At 45.1% G+C, this 25626-nt stretch overlaps 1 protein-coding gene across 2 annotated transcripts; it reads right to left on the bottom strand.

The window, feature by feature from the left end:
• Positions 1–242: 242 nt before the first annotated feature.
• On the bottom strand, positions 243–21529 carry LOC119856149. 2 transcript variants are annotated; one of them, XM_038403318.2, is made up of 6 exons: positions 21198–21529; positions 9078–9545; positions 4750–4890; positions 4346–4411; positions 3592–3682; positions 243–1531 (listed from the first exon to the last, which is right to left on the bottom strand). In XM_038403318.2, the coding sequence occupies exons 1-6, from the start codon at positions 21346–21348 to the stop codon at positions 1330–1332; spliced, it is 1119 nt and encodes a 372-aa protein (XP_038259246.1). In that variant the 5' UTR covers positions 21349–21529; the 3' UTR covers positions 243–1329. The 2 variants fall into 2 exon arrangements, with proteins under 2 accessions (XP_038259246.1, XP_043371514.1); XM_043515579.1 differs by lacking the exon at positions 4346–4411.
• Positions 21530–25626: the final 4097 nt, after the last annotated feature.

The raw sequence follows: 25626 nt of genomic DNA, 5'->3' as shown, positions 1-25626 counted from the left end.
CCACTGACATCGGTAGGAATTGAAAGCACTCAGCTCCTTGTAGGATTGGGACCATTTTATCTCTACAGAATGATTTGCAGAGATACAGCAGTGCATTGTGCCTTAGCAAGAGAAATGACTTCAATTCTCCTGATATTTTTTTAAACTCAGCTTTATTATGAACACTGTTTCAAACCAAATGCCAGGGAGTGATGAAGAGCATGTGGGGGGGTGTTGTGTTAGTAACTGTCAGAACAATAAAAGAGCAAATATTTTTTTTATTTTTTTTTAAAGAAAATCAATCAGTAAACAAGCAAGAGAAAATGACTAACAACGTTCTGTTTCACAGTCATATTTTCATTGTTATTTTTCAGCTTCTGCTTAAGCAACACCATGTAAACAATGGCATTGCTTTGTTTAAGTGCAAGAATATATATTAAACAAGAATACAAAGCCATTTTCAAGTAACCCATTCTACTCAGTCAACAGTGGTGAACAGACATTGGCCAAAACAAAAAGTGCTGTATTAGTTGAAGCCATGGTTGGTAGCTGCATGTTAATGGCACATGTAGCATTCTTTAAGTGGTTTATGATTTGGAGGGATGAAAAGTGCTGTAGAATTGTAAATTAGCATTGTGTACCAGGAATATAAAACTCTTGGTGAGTCAGCTTCTCTGCCATCAGCTGGTTTGCAATGGTTCAGGATGCAAAGGTGGAGTGCAATGTCTTTTATTTAGAAAAAAGAAACTGTTCTTCCTTAATATTTTAGGGGGGGAACTTCAGCAAATGGCTGGAGAATGTCCGGGACGGTCATTTTGGTTTTGGCTGCTGAAGGCGGAGCTGATAAGTGGCACATTCTCTTATGGCCAAAGTTACTGAGCAGCTTTTTGAGCGCGTAGCTGGCTTGGGGATCCAGGTTTCCACTTTGAAGTCAAATCAAACCTACCAGGATTTGTTTATTCACCTTTCCATTTGACTTGGAGGAATAACATTTCTTGTGTGATCAGTGGTGCTAGAATCCAAAGGAAAGCAAAAGGCAAGGAACATTAGAAACCAGCTAGGCACTCTGTGGTTACATATGGGTCTCCTTACAGAATAAATCAGAACTCTTGAGAAAGTTTAAGCACTGTGCATCGCAACAAACAGAACACAATTTGCCCTGCTTGCTACAACTTTGTGTCACATCATGTGATTGTTCTCAAGTGTTAAACAGTGTTTGCTGGTTTCTACCAAAACCATTAGGCTACTGAAAAAAATTCACTAAGGACAGATTGTTCCCAGTGGGAGTATCTTATCAGAGGATACTACAGCATAGAAGCAATGGGCTCAGTTAGTTCTGAGGTAGCCCATCTAAAAGTTAGCATTATCAAAAAGGGGAGTGACAGTCCCATCCTTCCACTCAATCAGTATTTCCCCGTGTGGCAAGGAAGGGGAAGAGTCTGGAATGCTGCGTGGCCAGCTGCCTGCTGTCACCATTAATGGGGACTGCTCCTGTAAGCCAGCTCTGCTGCAGCTCTCTGGGTAGCTCTTCAAAGCAGAGAGCTTCTTCTTCCTAGAAGGATAGAAAAAAGTGGGAACAAAAAATCAGTTATTTCACCTAAAATTTCATTTATATCCAAGGTGGGCAATGCCTTTCTCAACAGATTTAGTAATTGCATCTGCCTGCCACTTGCTTTCCCATGTGAATTTAGAGCTGGATCAGCAGCCCTGGAGCCAGAATTCCTTTATCCCCAGAACAGGTATGCAATGGGCGGCAGCAGCAAGCTTCTCACACAGACCGGCCCCTCTGGGTCTAACGTGATTGAAACAGGAGAGGGAGAAGACCTTACCAGCTGCATTTTGGAGGGAAGGAGGGATGAAGCAGCAAGAGGCCAGAGAGGAGAAGATTATACAGTAGAACCTCAGAGTTACAAACTGAACAGTCAACCACACACATCATTTGGAATGAAATACAGGAACCCCTCACTTAAAAGTTGCTCCGGTTCACGTTGTTTCGTTGTTATGGTGCTGATCATTTAGGGAACGTGCTCGTTAAAAGTTGCCCAATGCTCCCTTATAACGTTGTTTGGCAGCCACCTGCTTTGTCTATTGCTTGCAGAAAGAGCAGCTCATTGGAGTGAGCTGGTGGGGGCTTGGAACCAGGGTGATCTGGCAGCCCCCCATCAGCTCCCCACTCCCCTAAGTTCCCTGTGCGGCAGCCTCCCAGCAGGTTATCGATTGCTGGGCAGTCCATCTGTCCCTCCCCCAATGCTGTGTGCTGCTCCTGCACTCTGCCTTGGAGCTGCTCCCCGGAGCCTCCTGCTCACTGTGCAGTTGGGCAGGGAAGGGTATGAGGGGAGCTAATGTCAGGGTTCCCCCCTCCCCCTGCTCCTGTACTGTACCTTATCTCCACGCGGGGGGGGGGGGGGGGCAGGACAGGGCTCAGAACAGAGGAATCTTGCTGGCAGCTGCTGTCTCAACTTGCTGATCTACTTAAAAAGGCAGTGTACTTAGAGTGGGGTCAGGTTTCCAAGTAGCAGCAGTGTTAGTCTGTATCCGAATCTCCCCACTGTATTTTCCACTACATGCATCCGATGAAGTGAGCTATAGCTCACGAAAGCTTATGCTCAAATAAATTTGTTAGTCTTTAAGGTGCCATAAGTACTCCTTTTCTTTTTTTAGAGTGGGGTCAGCGTACTTTAAAGGGGCAATGTGCGTCTCTCTCTCACACACCATGTGTATCTCTGTCTCTCTCTGCCATGCTGTCTCCCCTCCCTCCATTCCTGCTGCCTTGTAGAGTGTGCGGCTACATTAACAACAATGTGTTAACCCTTGAGGACTCAGCCAAGTGCTAGTTCATCATTTAGCCGTAAGGCATTCCCTGGGAAATATCCCCCCCTCTTCTACCCTCTGACTTCACCACTTCAACCAAGCTTCACAATCATCATTGCTGTGTACAGTATTAAATTGTTTGTTTAAAACTTATACTGTGTGTATAAATATATATACACACACACAACTTTGTTTGGTGAAAAAAATTTCCCTGGAACCTAATCCCCCCCTATTTACATTGATTCTTATGGGGAAATTGGATTTGCTGAATATCGTTTCACTTAAAGTTGCATTTTCCAGGAACAGAACTACAACGTTAAGTGAGGAGTTAATGTACGCAATCAGGCACCAGCAGAGACAACAAAAAAGCAAATGCAGTACAGTACTGGGTTAAACTCCCTTTAAAAAAAGATTTGACAAGGTAAGGAAACTGTTTTGGTGCTTGTTTCCTTTAATTTAAGATGGTTAAAAGCAGCATTTTTCTTCTGCATAGTAAAGTTTCAACGTTGTATTAAGTCAATTGTTCAGTTGTAAATTTTTCAAAGGACACCCATAACATTTTGTTCAGAGTTACAAACAACCTCCATTCCTGAGGTGTTTGTAACTCCGAGGTTCTACTGTAGTCCAAGGGGAAAGATGACCAGAACGTGGACAAAACTTTCAGAGATGGGGATGGGAAGGGGTGGGGGCCTGCGTGTGGCCTGGAGGTTGATATGCTAGTACACTTGTGGCTTTCAGACCTTTAATTGCGCAGCTGTGACAACAGTAAACCAGCTAAGGGAGAAACTTCGTCCCACTTACTTGTTGTAACGAACGTTCAGTGTCAGTATAATCAGCCCCAATATAAATGCGAAGGGGCTGAGGACTAGCATGGCTGTCTTCCAGTTGGTGGCTGAAATGGAATCAAATTGCACAATCACACACATTTTCCTCATTTAACCCCTTTGCTCTGTTATTCTTTCAAGAAATACCCCTGTAATATCGCTGCAGACTAACATTACAGGGGACCATTACAGCCCCATCAAGAGTAGCAGAGGATGTGGGTGGAGGAGATGACTTATGGGTGGTCTCCTTGTTCATGGGGTCATGGACCAGCTTTGTCATATGCTCAGGGCTGCAGTTTTACAGCCTGTCCCTGGCAGGTTTCCCCCCCTTTCTCAGAGGGTAATGAATGTTCAAAATTCTTTGCCCCACAATCCAGAGTTCTCGGATGCAAGGGGTGGCAGGAGCAAGGGACAACGACTGTTGGATATCAACAGTAAGCTCATGGTGGAATGGGATTCAGCACTCAATCATAGTAACTATTACTCCCATGCCGGGGGTGCAGCTGATCCCCAGGAAGAATTTCTCCCCCAGGGCATACTGCAGGCAGTTGGATGAAGGGGGGTGCTTTAGTTCTTTCTGGAGCACTGAGCAGCATCAGCATCAGATAGCACCAAGGGGGTGGGGAGCATATCCCACAGGATCAGTTTCCCAATTGTAGGGAGATGAAGGGATATTGGTACCAGCACTCCACCCTGTCTTTTCCCTTTTCTCATTGGTTGTTTCAACATACCTGTAGACCTGGCCCCAGCATCTTTCCCTCGGTGTCCAGGTTGATTTTTAAATTGGCCAGGCACCTCTGCGAGGGGGGGGAAGGAGCAGAGACGCACACATTAGTGGGCTGTACTGCCAAATAGGAGGGAGAATTGCACTGCATTATGCTTTCTCTTTATGGCTACACGTTAGTTGCAGGACCCCTTGCTATCAGGGTGGGAAGTGCTTGGGAGCCCTGCTGTCATACCATGGTGCTCAGAGTGGCTGTGTGCCACTATAGTTCTGACTGTAGCACATCTGGGGCAGCCATAGCCCCACATCAGTGCGCTGCTTCCCACTGCCAAGACAAGCATCACAGCGGTGACCAAACTGCAGCCGCTGCTGCTCTTCAGACACGTGCATTCAGGAAAGCAAAGTACCCACCCTCCTCGATTGCTAGAAGCATCTGGTGGCTCCGTGGTGGAGGAACTGTGCTGTTAAACTCAGCCAACGTGGAGGCAGGCAACTCCAGCAGAGAGCCCCTGGAGCTGGTGTGGATCTTTGCTGAGGAACTGATGGTTTTAGCTTAGAAAAAAAGAACAAAGATGCAGACAGTTATTGTTTATTCTCTCTACAGCACCCTGGGCTTGCATGTCCCTCAGAAAACCACACTGGGACAAAGCCTGCCCTGGCTTATTTCTCCTGCAGCCTCCCTGAGGCAATTTGGATTGCATGATTTGCAAGGGCCCGATCCAGTGGGGCCCTCAATTTTCATGAATTTCAAATGCAACTGAGAGCGCTCAGCAGCTTGCAAGATCAGACCGGTGGTCAGGGCAGAATTTGGCCCGTGGGGTTAGACAAGGTCCCTGTTCTGAGGAACATCCAGTCTAAGGAGGATGGGCACGGTACAAACCAACAGTTAAAAGATCAAGCACGACGGAGAGTGCAGGCAGAGTCAAAGCTGAGATACACACACACACACCTTCCCAACATGTTAAATGACTGGATGTGGCCAAATTGATGTTAAATGATAGGATATGTTGTCTATGAGCATTACTGACAAATGAAGTAGGCAAAGCTTTTCAGTTCTCAAATGCTGGTGATTAAGTATCAGAGTGCTCTAAGCACCAAAGGGGAGTTATTTCGGGTGGTCTGGGGGTACATCACTAGCATACTGACCTTGGCACTGGGCGGCAAATCAGAGCGGCAAATCAGAGACCCCTTTCCCTGTTCTTGATCATCAGTCTAGACTGGGTAGCAGAAGGAGAGGAGGTTCCCTGCCTCTGGGATACAATTGTTCCATTAGATGCTGCTGTGGGAGCAGAGGTGACATGCTAGCCTTTCTGGAGAATTCGCAGTGTGTATAACCAGGAGTGATGCTATTACACCAAACAGTGTAAGGAATAAAAGGAGACCTGCATTCCAGGGGTGACAGCTTCATTGTCTGAATGAAGAGTTGGGGGGTCCAGCTGGTCTTAGTCTTGGAGAAAGTAAAGAGATTGTGGGGAGAAAGGGACTAATTTACCAAGCAACTCAAACAACCCAAGAGAAGAGTGAAGCCTTAATATCAGGAAAAACCTTGTGACAGAGAAATAGCGTCTCCATGGGAATGGGTGGGAACCATTACAGAAAGCACTGGAACATTCATTGCATGTCCCAATCCTTTTGTGGATCCTGGAGCTGAAGAGTGGGGAATGGATGTGATCTCCAGGTATTTAATTCTGTAGACAACTTTGTAAGGAAAATGTTCTTGTCATGAACCCACCTCCCAGTTTATAACCCAAATGGGCTGAAAGGAAGGAGGAATCTGATTGGATGGTGAGCTGGCTAATTATCCACACTGCTTCTTACTAAAGATCCTGGAAACACTACCAACATCTGATATCTGTTGCTGGGAGCTAGCCTAGAGTTTAGAGACTAGAACTAGTGAAAGCACAGAATCATAGAAATGGGGGACTGGAAGGGACCTAGACAGGTCATTTAGTCCAGTCCCCAGCACTGAGGCAGGACTAAATATTAGCTAGACCTTCCTGAGAGGTGTTTGTCTAACTTTTTCTAACATCTATTACTAAGACAGCAACAGTCGCTTAAAAGCGGTGCTCCCATTTTACAGATGAGGAAATTGAAGCACAGGGAAGTTAAGTGATTTGCCCAAAGGTACCAGAGCAGAGTCAGGTTTAGAACCCAGGTGTTCCTGGCTCTCAGACCTACGCTCAGGCCAGCAGATCATATTGTCTCCAGTCTCTAGTAAGAATGGTGATGCCAAGGGACCCAAAAGGATTTTTCTAGCTCCTTGGCAGGCTGGCTGGCTCTAGATTCCAGATTAGTTTCTCCTTCTTAGAAATTAACTCTGACTACCACATGAGCTGCACTGCCCAGCTCCCTGAGGTAGGACCAGGGACAGAGCTATGAACTCATAGCCAGTAGGTTACACTTCGTTTGAAATCATAAAGAAAACTCTCCCAATAGCATTGCCAGCTCTTGCAATTTCTTCACAAGTCTTGTGATTTCTGGTGTTTGTCTTAAAGTTCCATTATGTGGAATCATTTACCCTCAGCCTTTTTTTCTTTTCTTTTTCTTTTTTATTAAAACATAAAGTAAGTTTCTCATGATTGAAGAAGGCTTGAAAACGTGACTTAAGGGCCCCCTAAAGGCCCCCAAACCAGAAGGCAAATAAGGAGAACCCCAAAATTATCAGTTGAAATATCATGATTTCAAAGATGATCTCATTATTCTGGAGGGCCCAGCGTGAGGTTTGGACATCTGGGGTTGGCAATATTGAAACAACCAACCTCCCCCCACTATTCTGATTTTCTAAAATCAGTTACTTTTCATTGGTTATTTCCCAATTCCGATATCATGTGTGACCCTAAGAGCCCCTCAGTGCCAACTACTCTGTATCTGCAACTCTTGTCAGGCCTGACAAATTCACTACACCTATCACACTACTTTCATAGTATTTATCCAAAAAGTGTCCTGTAAGGTATCAAGTGAAAGCTGATGACACACTGGTCATTACTATTGCTGTGAAATGTATGTACTGGCACTGTATAAGGAGTTCTATGGGCCTACTAAAAATATGTTTTAAACTATGTAACAAGGCACAGTTGACAAACAGGTTTTTCTGCCAGACAAAGCATTTTTATTCTCTTATCCCCGTCTCCAAAGTAAAATTAAGCATTGTAAGCCAAATACAATAGGAGCTACATTTGCATTCCCAGTTAACATAAGGATGTGATGTCAGCATGGGAAGACACTGGAGACAGAACTGCAGGCGTTTGTCCAATCACTGGGGTGCAAAGACAATTAGCATTGGGGCATAGGAGGAAGTCTAGAAGGACCCCTCTTTTTTCCACCACTGAAGGAACAAAAAGGACAGTGCTTTTTGTATCCATGAACGGTGGATCCCCGCCTTGTGGGTTGGTGATGCTGGAAGGAAGCTTTATGTGAGAAACAGCTTTAGACAGGAATTTTAGCTTGTTAAAATCAGGCTTAGACTCTAAGAAGCATATTATACCTTTTGTTTCACATGTAGCCAGTTGTTCTTACCATCTCTTAAAATCGGAACCTTTGTTAATAAACATATTTGTTCTCACTAGAAATAAATTACAGTGCTGTGTGGTTATAAAAGGCCTGAGGCTGAGTTGTTCCAGTAAAACTGTGTGTACTCTGTCCATCCTGGTAAGTCCTGTAAGTGTCCATATGGGCTTGATGCTACAGAGGGGGATGCTGACAAAAGGGGCTGGTGTGTGTCTGTCACTAGCCTGCACAGAGAGGGTGAGGTCTGCGGAGGCCTGGAAGGCAGGGCTTGTCAGTGTCCAGAGGCTGTTTGTTTCAGGGAACTGTGCTACAGCAGGCATGAGGCAGAACTGCTTCATGCTAAGGGCAGGTAGTGGTGAGGTGCCTCACAGCCCTGAGTACCCCCAGGAGCTTCACAATGAGCAATACCAACTTCTACTTCTTCCCCTTCCTTGCTGGGGTTAGGGTGCGGTGGTTTGCAATATAAGAAGATCAGATTAGATGATCATGGTCAGCAGATCACAAGAGCGAGGAAAGACCTGTGATTTCATCAGGGATGAGTGAACTGGTTGGGACTGAACAGAGAAAGAGAATTCCCTGCAATCTGCTACTCTGAAAATTGAATCAAGCTTTCTTTTCCTTTTATTTTTTTTTAAATAGCCTCTCAATAGTGCAGGTAACTTAAAAAAAAAAAAGACTGTTTTTCTGATCAGTCCAGAGTACGAGTGTGATGACAGAGGAGGCAGTTAATCTGGGATTTTAGGGCCCATCCAGTAGTAGGAAGTATCAGAAATCCCATGAAAGAAAGCCTGACTTTAATGAAATGGCCACCCCACTTTTAGCAAACCCCAAAGTTTCAGGCGATTCAGAGAATATTCCAAACTATATGGTGCTCATCCCCAAAATAGGTTTTAAACTATGTAACAAGGCAAGTTGAGAAGCAGGGTTGTCAGAAACCTTTTGACAAAAATCTTTTGAGGTTTGCCCATCACTAGTTTTATATATTGATATATAGGGACCCACACCGCTGAAGTGCTGAGCACCTATCATTTGCCGCTGAAATCAATGGTAGCTGAGAGTGTTTGGGATGTCACTAAAGCTTCTCAGTATCTTGTGGACCAGGGCCAGAGCAATCATGCATAAGAATGATTTTACATGAGCTACAAGCCTGTTAAGTCAGGTGTTAGATGGATTCTAGGTGATGGATCTCAAAGAGTAAATAGGTTGCTAATGTTAAATCCACCTCTTCTTACTTTCGTGAACCCACACCAATGCATTTACAGCTTCTTGCATCAGGTCACCAAGCCTGGGAGCCACTGTGGGGCTGACAGCACAGACAGTTTCATCTGACAGGGTCTTCCACTTGCTGAATTTGTCTTTCTCCCGGGACACAAAGACCTTGTGGCCTTGCTTCGCGTTGAGATGCAAGCCCAGGCCATGCAAGGTCAAGTGTCCCTTCTTGCTGCAAGCCCATGTTTGGCGCTCCCTGTCCCCGCATGGCTCCAGGTAGGCTGATGCAAACTCCTGTGGCTTGTGGATGGTCAGGCACTGTTTGGTTTTAAGGCTGATGATGGACTTTGTTCTGGGGTCCCACCTCCAATGCTGCTGCTGGGAGTGCAGCTTGCAATCAGCCAGGCTGATCTGGTCGCTATCATGGTGGGCGACCTGGATGCATTTTTCCAGCCGGATGTTCTTTATGAGGAAGCTTTGCCCCTCTGATACTGCAGCACAATCAAAGCAGAGTTTAGTACCTTACATGCACAAGACAAAACACACTTCTGCAGAGCATCAGTTGTTAGCTAATGCCTAGGAAAAGAGAGACTCTTAGCCTACCACTTGTTGCTGCATTTTCATATTCTAGATATGAAAGAAAAAAATAGCCACCTCGAAGTTCTAATTTCCCAGGGTTGCATTTCTTGAGGAAGGCATGGTGCATTGGTATCAAGGAACAAGGTTGGAAAGAAGTAATAATATTGTTATTAACGTGTAAAGCCAATAGAATTTTTTTTTTACAAATTTCATAACCATTTTTTTGAATTTCTATGAAATTTTTAAAAAATTGGAAAATATCAGTCAGCTATAGAGCCAATGAGAAACCTCTGAAAATTTGATGTTTTTTTCCTATCAGAATTAAGTTTTTCCTATGAAAAATGTCATTGAAATTCAAAAAATGTTGACAAGCTTAGTTAATCTAACTTAGTATTTCACTGTGGGTCACTATGCTGGGCTCTGTGGCTACTTCCTATGGCAACAATGGAAATAAAACGATAAGCCTTAAAAACACTGGAAATGATTAGATAAGGTGACTCACAACTATTCAATCAACAATACAATTATTGCGTCCAGTATCACTGCCCAGATGTCAGGGTTCCAGACCCGAGAAGTCCCAGGCAACTGGGTTACCCACCTAGTGATGGTCCATAGAACTGCCCTATAATTCTCTCATAACTGTAGGAAAACAGCCGGAATAACAATACTGTTAGCTTTTGAGCTTCTGTATTGATCATTTTTTGCAATGAGCAACAAAGGTTCTGGTAGATACCAGCCAATCAACTGAAAGGATTGCACCTGTACTCATTCCAAAATAAACCATAAATCTGACCCACGAGCATCCTGAAATACCCTTTAAACACTCTGCTGTACATCTCTAATAGATGCATCTCTTCTGCTGCATAAAACATATTATGTCCCTACTAAATTTTGAATGATAATTTGGTTTTGAAGAGAGAGGTATGGAAACAAACGTTTCAGATTCTCACCACATTTCCCCTAGGTCATTTAAATAATATTTGTAACTTTAAGAATTTGATCATTTATTCCCTCAGTGGTGAAAAATTCTCACATTCACCCCAAGAGTTAAACCTGCAAAGCCTGAAGGAAAAAGTCTTAAATGTGAAGAGCAAGGAGACTGAAAGATGACTTTAGAATGGAATCCTGATAATGATCTTAACACCTTCCTCTGTAGAATTTCCCCTCTTGGCACAAAGAACAATACTTTTCATTGTCACCAAGTCACTAACTCAGTATGTGAAGGGACAGAGTGACAACGCAAAACAAAACTTAGAGCACAGCAGGGTGCGAAGGGAAACAATAGATTAAAGAATTGTTAGGTTTGCTTGTAGGAAACTCCAGTCTCCTGCTAGACTACATGTCTAATATTGTTTGTTAATTCAGGAAAAAATACTAAGGGACTTTCTGGCTATTCCTGAACCGACTGAGAAGAGACTGGATGGAGTTCACTTTTCAGCTTCAAAAATGTTATTTAAATATTAATAAATTAAATGCTTAATGCTGGTGAACAAGGAGGGTTAGAGAGGCCTACACAGTGAAGTGCTCCATTTATCCATAGACAGATTAAAGTATGGTCCACAGCAGAGTAAGTATCTCTAGAGCCCTGCGCCAATACAAAATTTGTATCCACATCCAATCCACGATCCACAAATTTTTTTTTCAGGGACAGTGTAAATCTATCCAGTGAACGGCACTTGATATCAGTTTGTTTTCTCAGTTATGCAGCCTTCCTCCCTGGTTATGAGAGAGAAAAACGAATGAATAGGTTTCCCCAGTCACTTACCCCTCCTCTCAGTGGCACATGTATCCGTGGGACATGGGCCTTTTTTGTAAAGCAAGGAGGGAAATGATTGCAGCAGCCCCTTGCTAAGGTATTGGCAGCAGGAAAGACACGGTGACCAGAAATCCCAGTTTGGCTGTGATAGTATCAGGCTTTTACAAATGGCCCCAGTAACCTCATGACTAAGCCAATTTCTCAGAATGTTCTCAGGCCTTGAGAATTGAGGAAATCATTTACAAATCATCTAACCCCACCAATGCACAGCTGTCATCGGGGTTGGAACTAAAGTGAGCAGGAGCTCCAGCCAGCCTCCACAGCTGCCCTGTAAGTCATCCAGGCAATCCCAGTTAATTCCAAAAGCTGCAGGAGGGCTCCTCCAAGACTCATCGCTACACTTCTGAACAGCTCTTGTGAAACTGCAGCAGGTCCTGAGGACCTCCAGAGCAAGCTATGAGACTCATGTCAACCAGTTGGTGGATGTAAATCACCATGCTTACGCTGCTGACAGGGCTTGAACCCAGGAACTGCAGTTCTAAAAGCAACAGCCTCAAATGCTTGAGTTAAAGGAATAACTTCCTGTATTAGACTCATATCCTCTTATACAGACCAGCCACTAGAAGGGGGGGACCAAGACCCTCCCCTAGCATTGGTTATATACTTCTCCCAGCTTGAGAAACTCATCACCAGTGTCTGAGATCTAGCAGAATTCAGGGGAACCCCCTTTCTATAAAGACGTGTCTTGGGACAGTAAGGCTGGTGCAAAGGTGGCATAAAGCAGGCATAGTTCAACCTGGGGAATACCCCTACAGGCAGAAAGCTTTTATCCCTCCCAGGCCCTGCACTGGCCCTGCACCACCTTTGCAGCAAATCTGGGCATTGTCATAATGTCAAGGGTAACTACACCTGTATTGCACCTTCATGGTCCTTTGAGGGCACCCACTAAGGTTCCCTGCTCTGAGCTGTCACTTCTCTTGGGTGGAGACCCGGGTCTCTCTCCCTCCTGATGGGAGTTTTAGGGCTTCACATCTCCCTGCCTTACATTGTCAAAACCCCAGTGAGCCAGTCTGCCTAAAGGCCAGCACTGGTGCATTGATTTCTCTCTGAGGGCTATGATCAGAGTACTGTCAGCAGTTACAAGTTACCACCAAGCTCTTTCTAAGCCAGCACCTTTATTCATAAGGTAAAAGCATTACAGAGAAAACATCAAAAGCATCAAACAGATATAAACACACACTAAGCATAACATGAGTCACCCCTCAGTCTTAAGGGGCCCTAGTAGGCCAACGTTTTCCCAGTCCTTCTGCAAGGTTGGGGGCCCCCTTGGACAGAAGGTCCTGTCTGTTTGCTGGCTCAGAAAGAAGGCCCTGAGTCAGTTTAATATATATCCAGTTTTATATCCAAAATCTTCTCTTTGTCTGCTGGTCTTTTGAAAATCCAGTTTGAGACAGTCTATATGAGCCTCTGGGTGGGGTTGGGGGGAGTGCCCCTCTGAGAGTGGTTTACCTGAATCACCCACCACTGCTTCTGGTTCCTGGAGGAGCTGGGATAACCCCCCCCCCCCGAGTTGCATACTGTCCCTGGCCCACAGTGATCCATACACTTAACACAACGTGGTCCTCAAACATACTGCATGGGATTGCAATATTCATCACAGGGGCATTCCAAGGCAGAGGTGGACTGGAGGAAGAAGGAGCGGGGGCATGGCTGCAATGGACCTGCACCCTTGCAAAGCCCCAAAGGGACCAATGAAGCAACGGTACCTCCTAGGGCAGCCCTTGGAGTTGCCTCAGCCTGCACTGGGTTCCCTGTAGCTGCTGAATAGGGACATACAAACGGCTCAGAGGTGAATCTACCCCTGTGTTTTTCTGCCTCTTCCATCACACCTGGTAATAGACATTGCAGCTGAAATGCCGTGGCAATTTTATGGCTGATGCATGAGGTGGAATGAATCCAGCTCACTCTCCTGATTATTGGGCTAGAGTCTCGGTTGGTTTAAAGCAGCACTGTTCCGTGGAAATCATGCCAGGTTACATCAACTGAGGGCCTAGCCCCTGGTAATCAGCAAAGAGATCGGTAAGGACTCAAACCAAGAAGAGCCGAGGGCAGTACTACAGGATGGCTGTTTTAGTAGCTGCCCTTTGGGCCTTATCCAGCAGTTGTGACACAGATAAAACTCACAGCAAAGTCAAAGGATAGTTTGCCAAGCGAGGAGGGTTTTATTTGTTTTTAAAGTGCCTCGATTTGGAAGACAGCAGCGGAAAGCCCGGTTGCAAATGGTTGTAAAAGCAAACGCAGATTCCTAAAGCTCAAAGCCTGAAGGTTAGTTAAATATTAGCAATTGGAGAGCACAGAAATTTGGATACAGATTTCAAACCCCTTTAGGGCATAAGACAAGTGCTACATGGGCCTTGTGCACGCTCTCTGAACAGGTGTGGATGTTACCCTTTCATGCTTAGCTGCTTAGTTATAAGGTGGCAGACAAAGAGAGGGAGAGAAGATATCATCATAACAAAGAGCACTAGGTTCCAAATATCAGTCCCAAAGGAAAAACTGTACTTCGCCCTCAGCATACCAGCATTATCCAAAGCATAGGATGTGTTCTCTTGAGGGTGTGAAGCACCAGCTGCCAGGGGAGGCCCTGACAGACCTTTCAGCTGTTCTCCAGAGTCTCAGCTTTTGTTTAAAAGAAAAAGTTAGTCTCTAACTATTATGGTTGCAGAGAAAACCTTCAAAATGTGACCCAAATGAACTCATCTGAGTTTGCAGCAAGCCTGAAACATAGCTGTGAAGCGTGAACTACCCCGTCCATTTCACTGGATTCAGATGTCAAAGTATGTAAGAAAGGAGAGGAAGGATCATAGTGTCAAGAACTAAAATATGGGCACCCCCTTAACAATCCATGCCAGAATGAAAGGAGGGCATGGTGGTTTCATTTTCCTGAAGCAGGGCTGTAAACACCACAGTGTTTTAATACATGTGTTTGCCCATTCATGCTTTCAAGCCCAGACAGAGAAACACACAGTCACATCCGATGAAGTGAGCTGTAGCTCACGAAAGCTTATGCTCTAATAAATTTGTTAGTCTCTAAGGTGCCACGGGTACTCCTTTTCTTTTTACACAGTCACAGAGTATTTCTAAGAAAAACCCAGCAGGCAGCTAGTTAAACACTCTTAACCATCAAAGGCTTTTGTGGTTAATACAATCTCTGGAAAATACTCCAAAGGCAGGGCTGCCATTCCCTGTTGACAGCTCCTTATGCCACAGGTGAGTCTGTGGCCATTTCTCTTATAGCTCCTCTACAGTGAAATTTGCCCCTGTGCAAAGCCCAGCACAAGGTTTATGTGGGGATTAAGTCCTCTTTTGAGGATGTTAAGTAGTGAATAAGCCCTGTACTGGTCCCCTGCACAGAGATCAATTTCATCCCTCCTGTGGACGCTCAAACAGCCCATCACCTGTAACCTTTCTGCCAGGTGGTGCCAGCAGCAACCAGGGCTGGGGTTCAATACCTAGGGGTTCCTTTTCAACAATACAACACCGAATTGGCTCGAGCCCCCACCCAGTAACCTGGGAAAATTACACACCACCGCTGGGCGCCTCTGAGAGGCAATACTTCCCCTCTTGCAGCACAGAGTCTGAGTGTAGAAAAGAAATTTTTAATGAAAGGAGGGAAGTAACTCAGCGTTAATTAGGGAAAATGCCACAAGCAGGATTGATAAACCTAAAACTGTGAGTGGGACACCCAGCCCCGAGTGCATGGGGCAGAGTCTTCTGCCTTATGTTCTTAAGTTCTACAACCAAAAGTTCTTTTCTGTGTCCTCCTCTGCTCCCTCACCACACCCCACTCACAGTGGTTGTCCTTGGTCAGTGAGGACCCAGGGTTAAGAGGTGCATCTGTGTGAGTTCACCTCCCACCTGGGAAGAAAGCACCTTGCTTGCTCCACAATCTGAGCACTTGTGCTGGCTGACCGCCTCGCCAGCTGCTCGTTCGCCAGCCGACTGTCAGTCACCTTCTGCTGCCACCTGCCTCTCTGCTGTGACCTTTGACCAAAAGAGTAATTCAGGCCTTGGGACAGAATGAGCCTGACAACCCTGCATTAGGTCCCCTCTTAGGCCTGGTTTACATGGCAAAGCAACACGCACACTGGAAGTGTGAGTTCTAGAAAAGTGCTCATCGCCGCACTATGTAGACAAACCCTAAGGAGTGCATCTTCCAACGCACTGAACAGGAGACTCAAGTGAGGCACGTATTGCTCCATCTCTGATTTCCATAGATCTAAGCTGCTGCCTCACATCCAAATATATCGCTGGAGCTTGCATATGACAACGAGGCCACACAATACCCCAGTGAGGTAGGTAAGAAGAGTTTTTACCCATTATAGAGAGAGTAAGTGAGGCACAGAGAGATGAAGACCAGAGGTAGGGGACTAAGACCATAGATAAACAGATAAATAAGTGGTGTGATTTTCAAAAGGGCTGAGCACTAGCCATACCTGTGCATGGACCCTAATGTTTACCAAGGCTTCCAGGCAAGCTTACCACTGTATCTTCACGCCCATGTTTAGTTATACTAGTTAGATGAAAGCTAGCTCGGGCATGCTGGCCTAGGCTGCAGTCATATCTTCGATTGCAGTGGTGACATACCCTAAGGAACAGCCTCGCTCGGCAAGGATTATTTCAAGAACGCTATTTCAGCTACTCAATACCATAAGTGCAATGGGAACTTTACTACTGGTTTCAATAGGAGCAGAGTCAGGACAATATGGAGCCCTTTTGAAAACCCCACCATAGATTCCTTTGTGCAACAGGGAGGAGGTCTCCCGTGGCACGCGTGAACCCAGTTAACAGAAATGAATTATTCACACAATTACAAAAAAGGGTTTTCTCATTTTAAAAAAAATTCTGCACACAGACCTGGAGGCTCAAATCCCCAGCTCTCCTGCAGGGGATTTCCAGTGAACAACATTGACCCAAAATTCTCTGCTGGCATAATTCCATTGATTACACCCCAGGAGAGAATTTGAACACACTTGAGTTCTGGTAAATGAAAGACACTTCCTTTGCTGCAGGCAACAGCGGTGGCGGGAGGTGGGGAGGGATTTTAAGATGCCAGCAGGATAGGACTGTATTAGGGGTGGGGGAGAAATAGGCTGCAGATAGGAGAATGTCTGGTTTCTTAGGCCCTGTTTACGCTACAGAACTGAACCAGTTGTACTGAATAAAGAACAGGAGTATTTGTGGCACCTTGAGACTAACAAATTTATTAGAGCATAAGCTTTCATAGGCTACAGCCCACTTCATCGGATGGATAGAATGGAACATATAGTAAGAAGATATATAGAGAGATATATATACATACAGAGAAGGTGGAAGTTGCTATACCAACTGTAAGAGGCTACAGAGTAGCAGCCGTGTTAGTCTGTATCCACAAAAAGAAAAGGAGTACTTGTGGCACTTTAGAGACTAACAAATTTATTTGAGCATAAGCTTTTGTGAGCTACAGCTCACTTCATCGGAATTGCCACCCTTAAATCTTTTACTGATTGGCCAGAGAGGTTCAAGACTTAAGGGTGGCAATTTCACAACAGAAAAACTTCAAAAACACACTCCAACGAGAAACTGCTGAGCTTGAATTAATATGCAAACTAGATACCATTAACTTTGAAGGTGGAGGTGGCATTTTATTTATTTATTTATTTATTTATTTATTTTGCATTTCAAGGGTGGTAACCCTAGAACTAACTGATCTGTTTCAGCTTGTCTGTGTCCAGACTGTTGCTGAACTGATTCAGAATAAACCTATTAAGCTTTAGCTGGTTATTAAACCTGATGAAAGATCATCTGTTCAAGCTTGTTAGACCATTTGGGACATTTGTGTGTGTGTCTGCAGAGTGTTTTACAAACATTTGAGAGGCTTTAATCTGGGTAATTTCTCTGGTTTAGACCAGTTGTAATGCTCTGATATTCTAAATAGCGTGAGGTGCCCACTTGTGATTTCTACTCTCACAACTAAACCAGTGGTGGCTGCAGAGAAACAGGTCAGATAAGAACCAGGGCAGGCCCAGACCTGCTCCACCAGACCTCAACCAAGGAGTTCATTTCCCTTTTATTTTTTCTTTCTGCTTCTGCCTCTGAGCTTCCAGGTTCCATCTGCAGTTTTTCTGTCCCTAGAGCTGCAGGAAGAGCTGTATCCCAAATCTCCTGTTCCGAAATCTGTTCTCCTGAGATTTTGCACCCAGTCCTGCAGACTGGTGATCTTTAGATGGTTTGAACTTTTACTCATTCAAGCTGAATCTGTATCCTGGCCACTACGACCGTGATGCCTTTTGATTTCTCTGCCCTACGTTCTTAAAGACTCGCTGTGTGCAGAGCTCATAGAATCAGCAGCCGGTGGTTACAGCCTAGGACAACGTTGCTATATGCACTGTGTTCTCCCACAAAAATTTGACTTTTGTTCTCTCCCGTGTTGATTTCGGGTACCTAAAATCAGGGCCCAAATCTGGTGCCCACTGCAAAGCTCTTCAATGAGGGCTTGCTTTCTAAGCCCCAAGATTCAGTGACAACTTTCTTCCCAAATTGCTCTCCCGTCAGCTAGGAGTCAGGGTAGCTCCTACTGAGGTATGTACTGTTTCTTTAAAAAACTTTAGCAAGAAGGAATTGGGGGTTAGGGAAAAGGTCTATAGCAGTGGTTCTCATGTTGGGGGAGACTCAAAAAAAAAAAAAGGTTGAGAACCCCTGTTCTAGAGTGAAATACACAGACAGAGAGAGAGAAAGAAGCATTAGGAACAGTGTTGTTTTTCTTTATTCCAATAAAGTTCCGTGGTCAGTGTTAGAAGAAAGCAATGCTTTTGGTGATTCTTCACTTTTTTCCCACAACAGGGGCCTAGAGAGAATGTGTCTGGAACTGGGGCATGCATGTTTATGGCTGGTGTTAGGATAAAAGTTGATAGAGTTTCCCCCTGGCCCCACAGTATGCCAACATTTTTATGGCTGACTTAGAACAACGCTTCCTCAGCTCTCGTCCCCTAATGCCCCTACTCTACTTGCGCTACATTGATGACATCTTCATCATCTGGACCCATGGAAAAGAAGCTCTTGAGGAATTCCACCATGATTTCAACAATTTCCATCCCACCATCAACCTCAGCCTGGACCAGTCCACACAAGAGATCCACTTCCTGGACACTACAGTGCTAATAAGCGATGGTCACATAAACACCACCCTATATCGGAAACCTACTGACCACTATTCCTACCTACATGCCTCTAGCTTTCACCCAGATCATACCACTCGATCCATTGTCTACAGCCAAGCGCTACGATATAACCGCATTTGCTCCAACCCCTCAGACAGAGACAAACACCTACAAGATCTCTATCATGCATTCCTACAACTACAATACCCACCTGCTGAAGTGAAGAAACAGATTGACAGAGCCAGAAGAGTACCCAGAAGTCACCTACTACAGGACAGGCCCAACAAAGAAAACAACAGAACGCCACTAGCCATCACCTTCAGCCCCCAACTAAAACCTCTCCAACGCATCATCAAGGATCTACAACCTATCCTGAAGGACGAGCCATCACTCTCACAGATCTTGGGAGACAGACCAGTCCTTGCTTACAGACAGCCCCCCAATCTGAAGCAAATACTCACCAGCAACCACACACCACACAACAGAACCACTAACCCAGGAACCTATCCTTGCAACAAAGCCTGTTGCCAACTCTGTCCACATATCTATTCAGGGGATACCATCATAGGGCCTAATCACATCAGCCACACTATCAGAGGCTCGTTCACCTGCGCATCTACCAATGTGATATAGGCCATCATGTGCCAGCAATGCCCCTTTGCCATGTACATTGGCCAAACTGGACAGTCTCTACGTAAAAGAATGAATGGACACAAATCAGACGTCAAGAATTATAACATTCAAAAACCAGTTGGAGAACACTTCAATCTCTCTGGTCACTCGATCACAGACCTAAGAGTGGCTATACTTCAACAAAAAAGCTTCAAAAACAGACTCCAACGAGAGACTGCTGAATTGGAATTAATTTGCAAACTGGATACAATTAACTTAGGCTTGAATGGAGACTGGGAATGGATGAGTCATTACACAAAGTAAAACTATTTCCCCATGGTATTTCTCCCTCCCACCCCACCCCCCACTGTTCCTCTGATATTCTTGTTAACTGCTGGAATTAGCCTACCTTGCTTGTCACCATGAAAGGTTTTCCTCCTTTTCCCCCCCTGCTGCTGGTGATGGCTTATCTTAAGTGATCACTTTCCTTACAGTGTGTATGATAAACCCATTGTTTCATGTTCTCTGTGTGTGTGTATATAAATCTCTCCTCTGTTTTTTCCACCAAATGCATCCGATGAAGTGAGCTGTAGCTCACGAAAGCTTATGCTCTAATAAATTTGTTAGTCTCTAAGGTGCCACAAGTACTCCTTTTCTTTTTGAGAGTTTTCCTGTTATTATGATGAAAATAGGAAGTGGTGAAAGCGGGAGAGGGTCGCTCTGAGGCTACCCAGCCTGGGCTGGGATAAATGGGAAAATGTCCTTTATCTCCAAATGGTTAATGTTACTATCACTTCAGAGCTCTCAGTCATCACCAAGCAGAGTGCAATCCACATCCCATGCTATTACAGCATGATCTGTAAATAAACCAGCTTGGATTTCAGCCTTTCCCGGATGGAAGGGGAAATCCAGGTTGGGGTTATGACAGGACAAAAGGCATCAGAGTTTGGCAGCTACGTTCACTATGCAAACCGCTGGAGAGGTTCATCCATTATAACCCAGAGCCCCTCGGTTGATCTACAGCAGTATCGGTCCCTGCTAATTTTACTAGTGCCTGTTTTTGAGTGGGGACACGATGCTTAAGATTCCCCCCAATTTTAATTCTTTACTGCTGCCCAACATCACACATACTACATCACAGTGGTGGCCCTCTCTGACCTGGGGATAGGGCACCCTTCGGAGCTCATCGCTGCTGTTCTGAGTGTCAGCTGGGAAGGATCTCAAAAGTACTGTGAGATATTCCAGCCCTGAGCATGCTATGCAGATAGCTTTCCTTGTGGCTTTGCAAAATCTTGTTAGGCAGGTGGTGGTCCTGCAGACCAAAAGTCAGGCTGGCTTGGGTTGGAGTCTTGTTATGCCTGAGCTCCTCTAAGTTCCGGGGTGAATGGGTTTGGTTCGTCTCTGCAAACAGCTGTGATTTCTGTCTGCAGTTTCAAAAATTAATGAATTAAAAGAAAGTTTCAGAGTAGCAGCTGTGTTAGTCTGTATTCACAAAAAGAAAAGGAGTATCCCTCATGAGCAACAAGAGCTGTAGTCCTTCAGGCTCTAGCACTTAAGCATCTTCCCAGCACACCCTGAACACTCGTACTAATTCATTGCATTCTGACAAACTTTTTCGGATGGGGAAGCTGAGGCATGGGACAGTTAAGTGATTTACCCAAGGTCAGAAGCAGAATTAGAACCTAGGAGTTCTGACTGCAAACCACTAGCCAGCTATACCTCTCAACACCCAGTGCAGCTGGGACACCATTGTAAATGCTCTCTAGCCTCCTGGGATGCATGTCTGCTTACAACTAGAAATGTTCCCTCTATGTATTTAAACCCAGCTGTTGTTCAATGCTATGTGGAGAGGCACCTGCAGAATAACACATTTCACTGCTACTCGATTTAGAGCTTTACAATAAAACAAATACAGACTCTACAGTAGCAGCAAACTGGACTCAGGTCTACGGGGCAAAGGGGTTCTTGTTTGGCTATCACCAAGGAGAAAAACTTACCCTGTAGCAAAGGAAGGAGGCACATCCAACTCAGGCTCCACTTGAAAAGCTCCATTGTTTCCCAGCAACAAAGGGGTAAGAGGAGCCCCCGAAAAGAATGATCAGGACTGGAGAGTGGGAGCTGGTTTGTTTTTCTCACTCTTGTTTTCATTCAAAATCAACGATGAAAGAAAAAAGTCCTCACTTTCGGTTTTAGCACAGTAGGACTGGCAAAGAACCAGCTTCCAGCCACTCTCTGCTCAACGCCTGCCTCCCAGAGAATCCTGCTGCTCCAATCAGGGGGCTGTTGCTCCCACGCCCAGCTGGAAATTGTGGATCCTTTATGGGATATTGAAAAGGAGTACTTGTGGCACCTTAGAGACTAACAAATTTATTAGAGCATAAGCTTTCGTGAGCTACAGCTCACTTCATCGGATGATTTTTTTTTTCCACCAAATGCATCCGATGAAGTGAGCTGTAGCTCACAAAAGCTTATGCTCTAATAAATTTGTTAGTCTCTAAGGTGCCACAAGTCTTCCTTTTCTTTTTGCGAATACAGACTAACACGGCTACTACTCTGAAACCTGTCATTATGGGAAATTGTATGACAAGCCAGACCAGAGGAAATGCACCAGTGAAGCAGTCAGAGACCATAAAGTTCAGCTCCTTAGCAGCTGCAGTTGCTTAGTGGGCAACGAGGGGAGAATACTAAAGAGGCTGGGTTGCCCAAGAATCCAGAGATAGGCTTAGGAGTAGAAAGGGAGAGTGCAGGCAAAGCTGCTGGAGCAGCTGGTTTCCTGGTACTTGGGGCAGTTACTGAATGCTGCACACTGAGGTTACTGTGGCTCTGGCACTGGCTGCTTGAGTTTGCTGTCTCTAAAAAGACATGCTCCTGCAGAGCCTGGGATGACTGATTGGAGGTGGCCTTTGTAAGGGCTAAGTTACAGCGTTTTACAAAAGTGGTTGTTGGCAAATGGAACCACAGCAGATTTCCCATAAGTTGGGCCAGAGATCAACAGAAAGATGATGGAGGTAGCAGGGCTCTGTTGTCAGCAGGGCCGGCGCTACAGTTTTGGCTGTCCCAAGCAGTAAAAAAAACTGCCGCTGCGGACGGCAAAAGGGAGAAACTGCCGCCGAATTCCTGCCACAACCGGCAGAACAGAGAAGCTGCCACCGAATTCCCGCCGTGGCTGGTGGGCCAGAGAAGCTGCCGCCGAATTCCCGCCCGCGGCCGGCGGGCCAGAGGGGCTGCCGCCGAATTGTCGCCGCCGCGGAAACACTGCTGCCCCTTTCTAACTGCCGCCCCAAGCAGCTGCTTGGAACTCTGGTGCCTGGAGCCAGCCCTGGTTGTCAGACGCCACCGGTGTGGTGCTCTGCTCTATCCAATGTTGATAACAGTTGGCTGTGTGCATGTGTTCCCTCTGTGTGCTGCCTCATCTCCGCACAGATCACTGACACAGCAGACCCCGAGAGAACCCCCAATGACCACAGACTCCGATAAGGTACGAAGGCACGCAGCCAGGTTTAATGCCAAAATAAACACAGTCTCTCGCTCCCTGGATCAGATGTCTACAGTTCTGCTAGCACATATGTGCTCCCTGACAATGGACACAGCTCAGTCAGTGACTGGACACTCCACTGCCCCCTAGGCTGGACAAAGACAACTCCTCAGGTGTGCATTCTTATACACAGGTACAAACAAATTACACATCACTCCTGACGTATTGAGGTGCAACCCCTCTACAGAGCAAGGTACAACCCCTCTGTGTGTTGGGGTGCTGCCTCTCTCCTGGTACATGTTGGTTTGAACAAACAAGTCTATCCATCATATTATCCTTTTGACCCTGTCTTTTAGGATGGGTCATCCCTGTTCCTCATGATCTCTGTGGAGTGTGTTTGTACCGGACTGTTCTGGTGCCATCCTTGTCCATGTTTATCCTATTAGTTGGTGAGGGAACAGCAGGACAGCTAGCATGGAGAGCGGCTTGGGTGGTTGGCAGAGAGGAGCGGACAGCAGGGCATCTGATGGAGGGGTGTGGCTGGTGGTGAAGACTTCAGCAGAACCCTATGGAAAGGTGTAGCACTTGGCCGTCGACCCGAGAGCATGTAAGATGCCCCCCATGCCTCCCTCCACTTCCACCCAGGCTGGGAGGTAAACTCTGCAGATAAACTCTGGGGACCTGCACTGACCAAGGACAGAAACTGTGTATGTGTGTGTGTGTGTGGGGGGGGTGACAAATGGGGTGCTGGACTTAAGGCCCTGAGGGGAAAAGGACATTGCCAAATTTACTTGGGAGTGGGTCTTTTACTCATGGTTGGTGTTATGAATCCTGCTTGTGGTGTTTCCCCAACATAATGCCGCATTGTTTCCCTCCTTTATTAAAAGGCTTTTGCTACACTCAGACTCTGTGTTTGCGAGAAGGGAAGTATTGCGAGAGGTGCCCAGGGGAATGGTATGTAATTGTCCCAGGTCAGTGGGTGGGGGCTCGAACTGGTTTTGCATTGTGTTATTGAAACTGAACCCCTAGATATTGAACCTGGCCCTTGTTGCTGCCAACTCTGACGGGCAGAAGGGTTACACGTGTTTTTCCAGGCTGGTGTTGTACTCTGGCTCTTTTAGTTTGGTGACACAGATAGAAACACACTCCTAGTAGGGCAATTGCAGTTATCGCCTGTATCATTAGTAGTAAGCTGAGTGTTTTGAAATACTGGGGTAGGCATTGTTCTAGTGTGTTCCACAGTATTATGTATATGAGAAGTAAAACAGAAATTTGGAGTAGTGACACTACAAATGGGGCCTTTAGATATAAATGTCTTGTAATTAGTTACTACCCAGTACTGTGCATTCATGTTATGGGTTACCCTTACTGCTGATTGTCACCCTCTGGTAAGCTTTGCTGGGCAGGAAACTGGAATGGCTAGCTTCTCTGTTCCATGGATTGCATTGCCCCATGATACACCAGTTGACGTAGATCCAGTTGTTTTTATGGATGTTGTTTCTCAGAAAACCTACTGAATAGACAGTTACCAATTTATCCAACATTGCTGTGTCAGGATTTAGTATTGGTACCCAGACACTGAATAAAATTGTTTTGAATAACATGTGCCTCAGTTAGGATGCAGTGTTACTGATCCCAAATTGTGACCAGTACTAACAGGGAATTTTATATACCTAATTTGTAGTTACTGTGTAACAGTTTTTTTTTAACCAATTTGTTTCTCCTTGCCTTCATGTTGTTTGCTGCCATTCATTTATTGATTTTTACCTGTGTGTTAAACAGTTTATCAAGGTTATGCACATTGTAAATGTTGTACAGTAATACAATACAGCAATAATACAACAGTACAATGATAATACAGTAGTACAGCAATAATACAGTTATTTTTACACAGTAACCAAGTTGAAATTAAATAAGAACATAAGAACAGCCATACTGGGTCAGACCAAAGGTCCATCAAGCCCAGTATCCTGTTCTCTGACAGTGGCCAATGGCAGGTGCCCCAAAGGAATGAACAGACTGGTTATCGTTAAGTGATCCATGCCCTGTCACCCAATCCCAGCTTCTGGCAAACAGGCTAGGGACACCATTCCTGCCCATCCTGGCTAATAGCCATTGATGGACCTAGCCTCCATGAATCTATCTAGTTCCCTTTTGAACCCCGTTATAGTATTGGCCTTCACAACACCCTCTGGCAAGGAGTTCCAGAGGTTGACAGTGCGTTGCGTAAAAAAATACTTTTCTGTGTTTGTTTTAAACCTGCTATCTATTAATTTCATTTGGTGGCCCCTTTTTCTTGTATTATGAGAAGGAGTAAATAACACTTTCTTATTTTCTTTCTCTATACCACTCATGATTTTATAGATCTCTATCATATGCCCCCTTAGTCGCCTCTTTTCCAAGCTGAAAAGTCCCAGTCTTATTAATCTCTTCTCATACGGAAGCCGTTCTGTACCCCTAATCATTTTTGTTGCCCTTTTCTGAACCTTTTCCAATTCCAATATATCTTTTTTGAGATGGGGCGACCACATCTGCACGGAGTATTCAAGGTGAGCATGTACCATGGATTTATACAGAGGCAATATGATATTTTCTGTCTTATTATCTATCCCTTTCTTGATGATTCCCAACATTCTGTTTGCTTTTTAGCAGTTTATGACAGTTTATCCTGGTCCAGCTACTGGTTTTTAGCTGATTGTTAACTTAATTGTCCATATATGGTAGATAGAGGTATATTTGACCAGTCTCTTATTTATAAAGCACTTCATTTTTCTTTTCTTGATGCTTGGGGGTTTCTTCACTGTATACTGATATTTTCTGGTTTCAGAGTAGCAGCCGTGTTAGTCTGTATTCGCAAAAAGAAAAGGAGTACTTGTGGCACCTTAGAGACTAACAAATTTATTAGAGCATAAGCTTTCGTGAGCTACAGCCGATGCATCCGATGAAGTGAG

This window comes from Dermochelys coriacea, chromosome 5 (assembly GCF_009764565.3).
Source record: "Dermochelys coriacea isolate rDerCor1 chromosome 5, rDerCor1.pri.v4, whole genome shotgun sequence".
Classification (NCBI taxonomy): domain Eukaryota; kingdom Metazoa; phylum Chordata; order Testudines; family Dermochelyidae; genus Dermochelys; species Dermochelys coriacea.
Note: the sequence above shows the minus strand (reverse complement) of the source record. Positions and strands in the feature narration are given on the sequence as shown.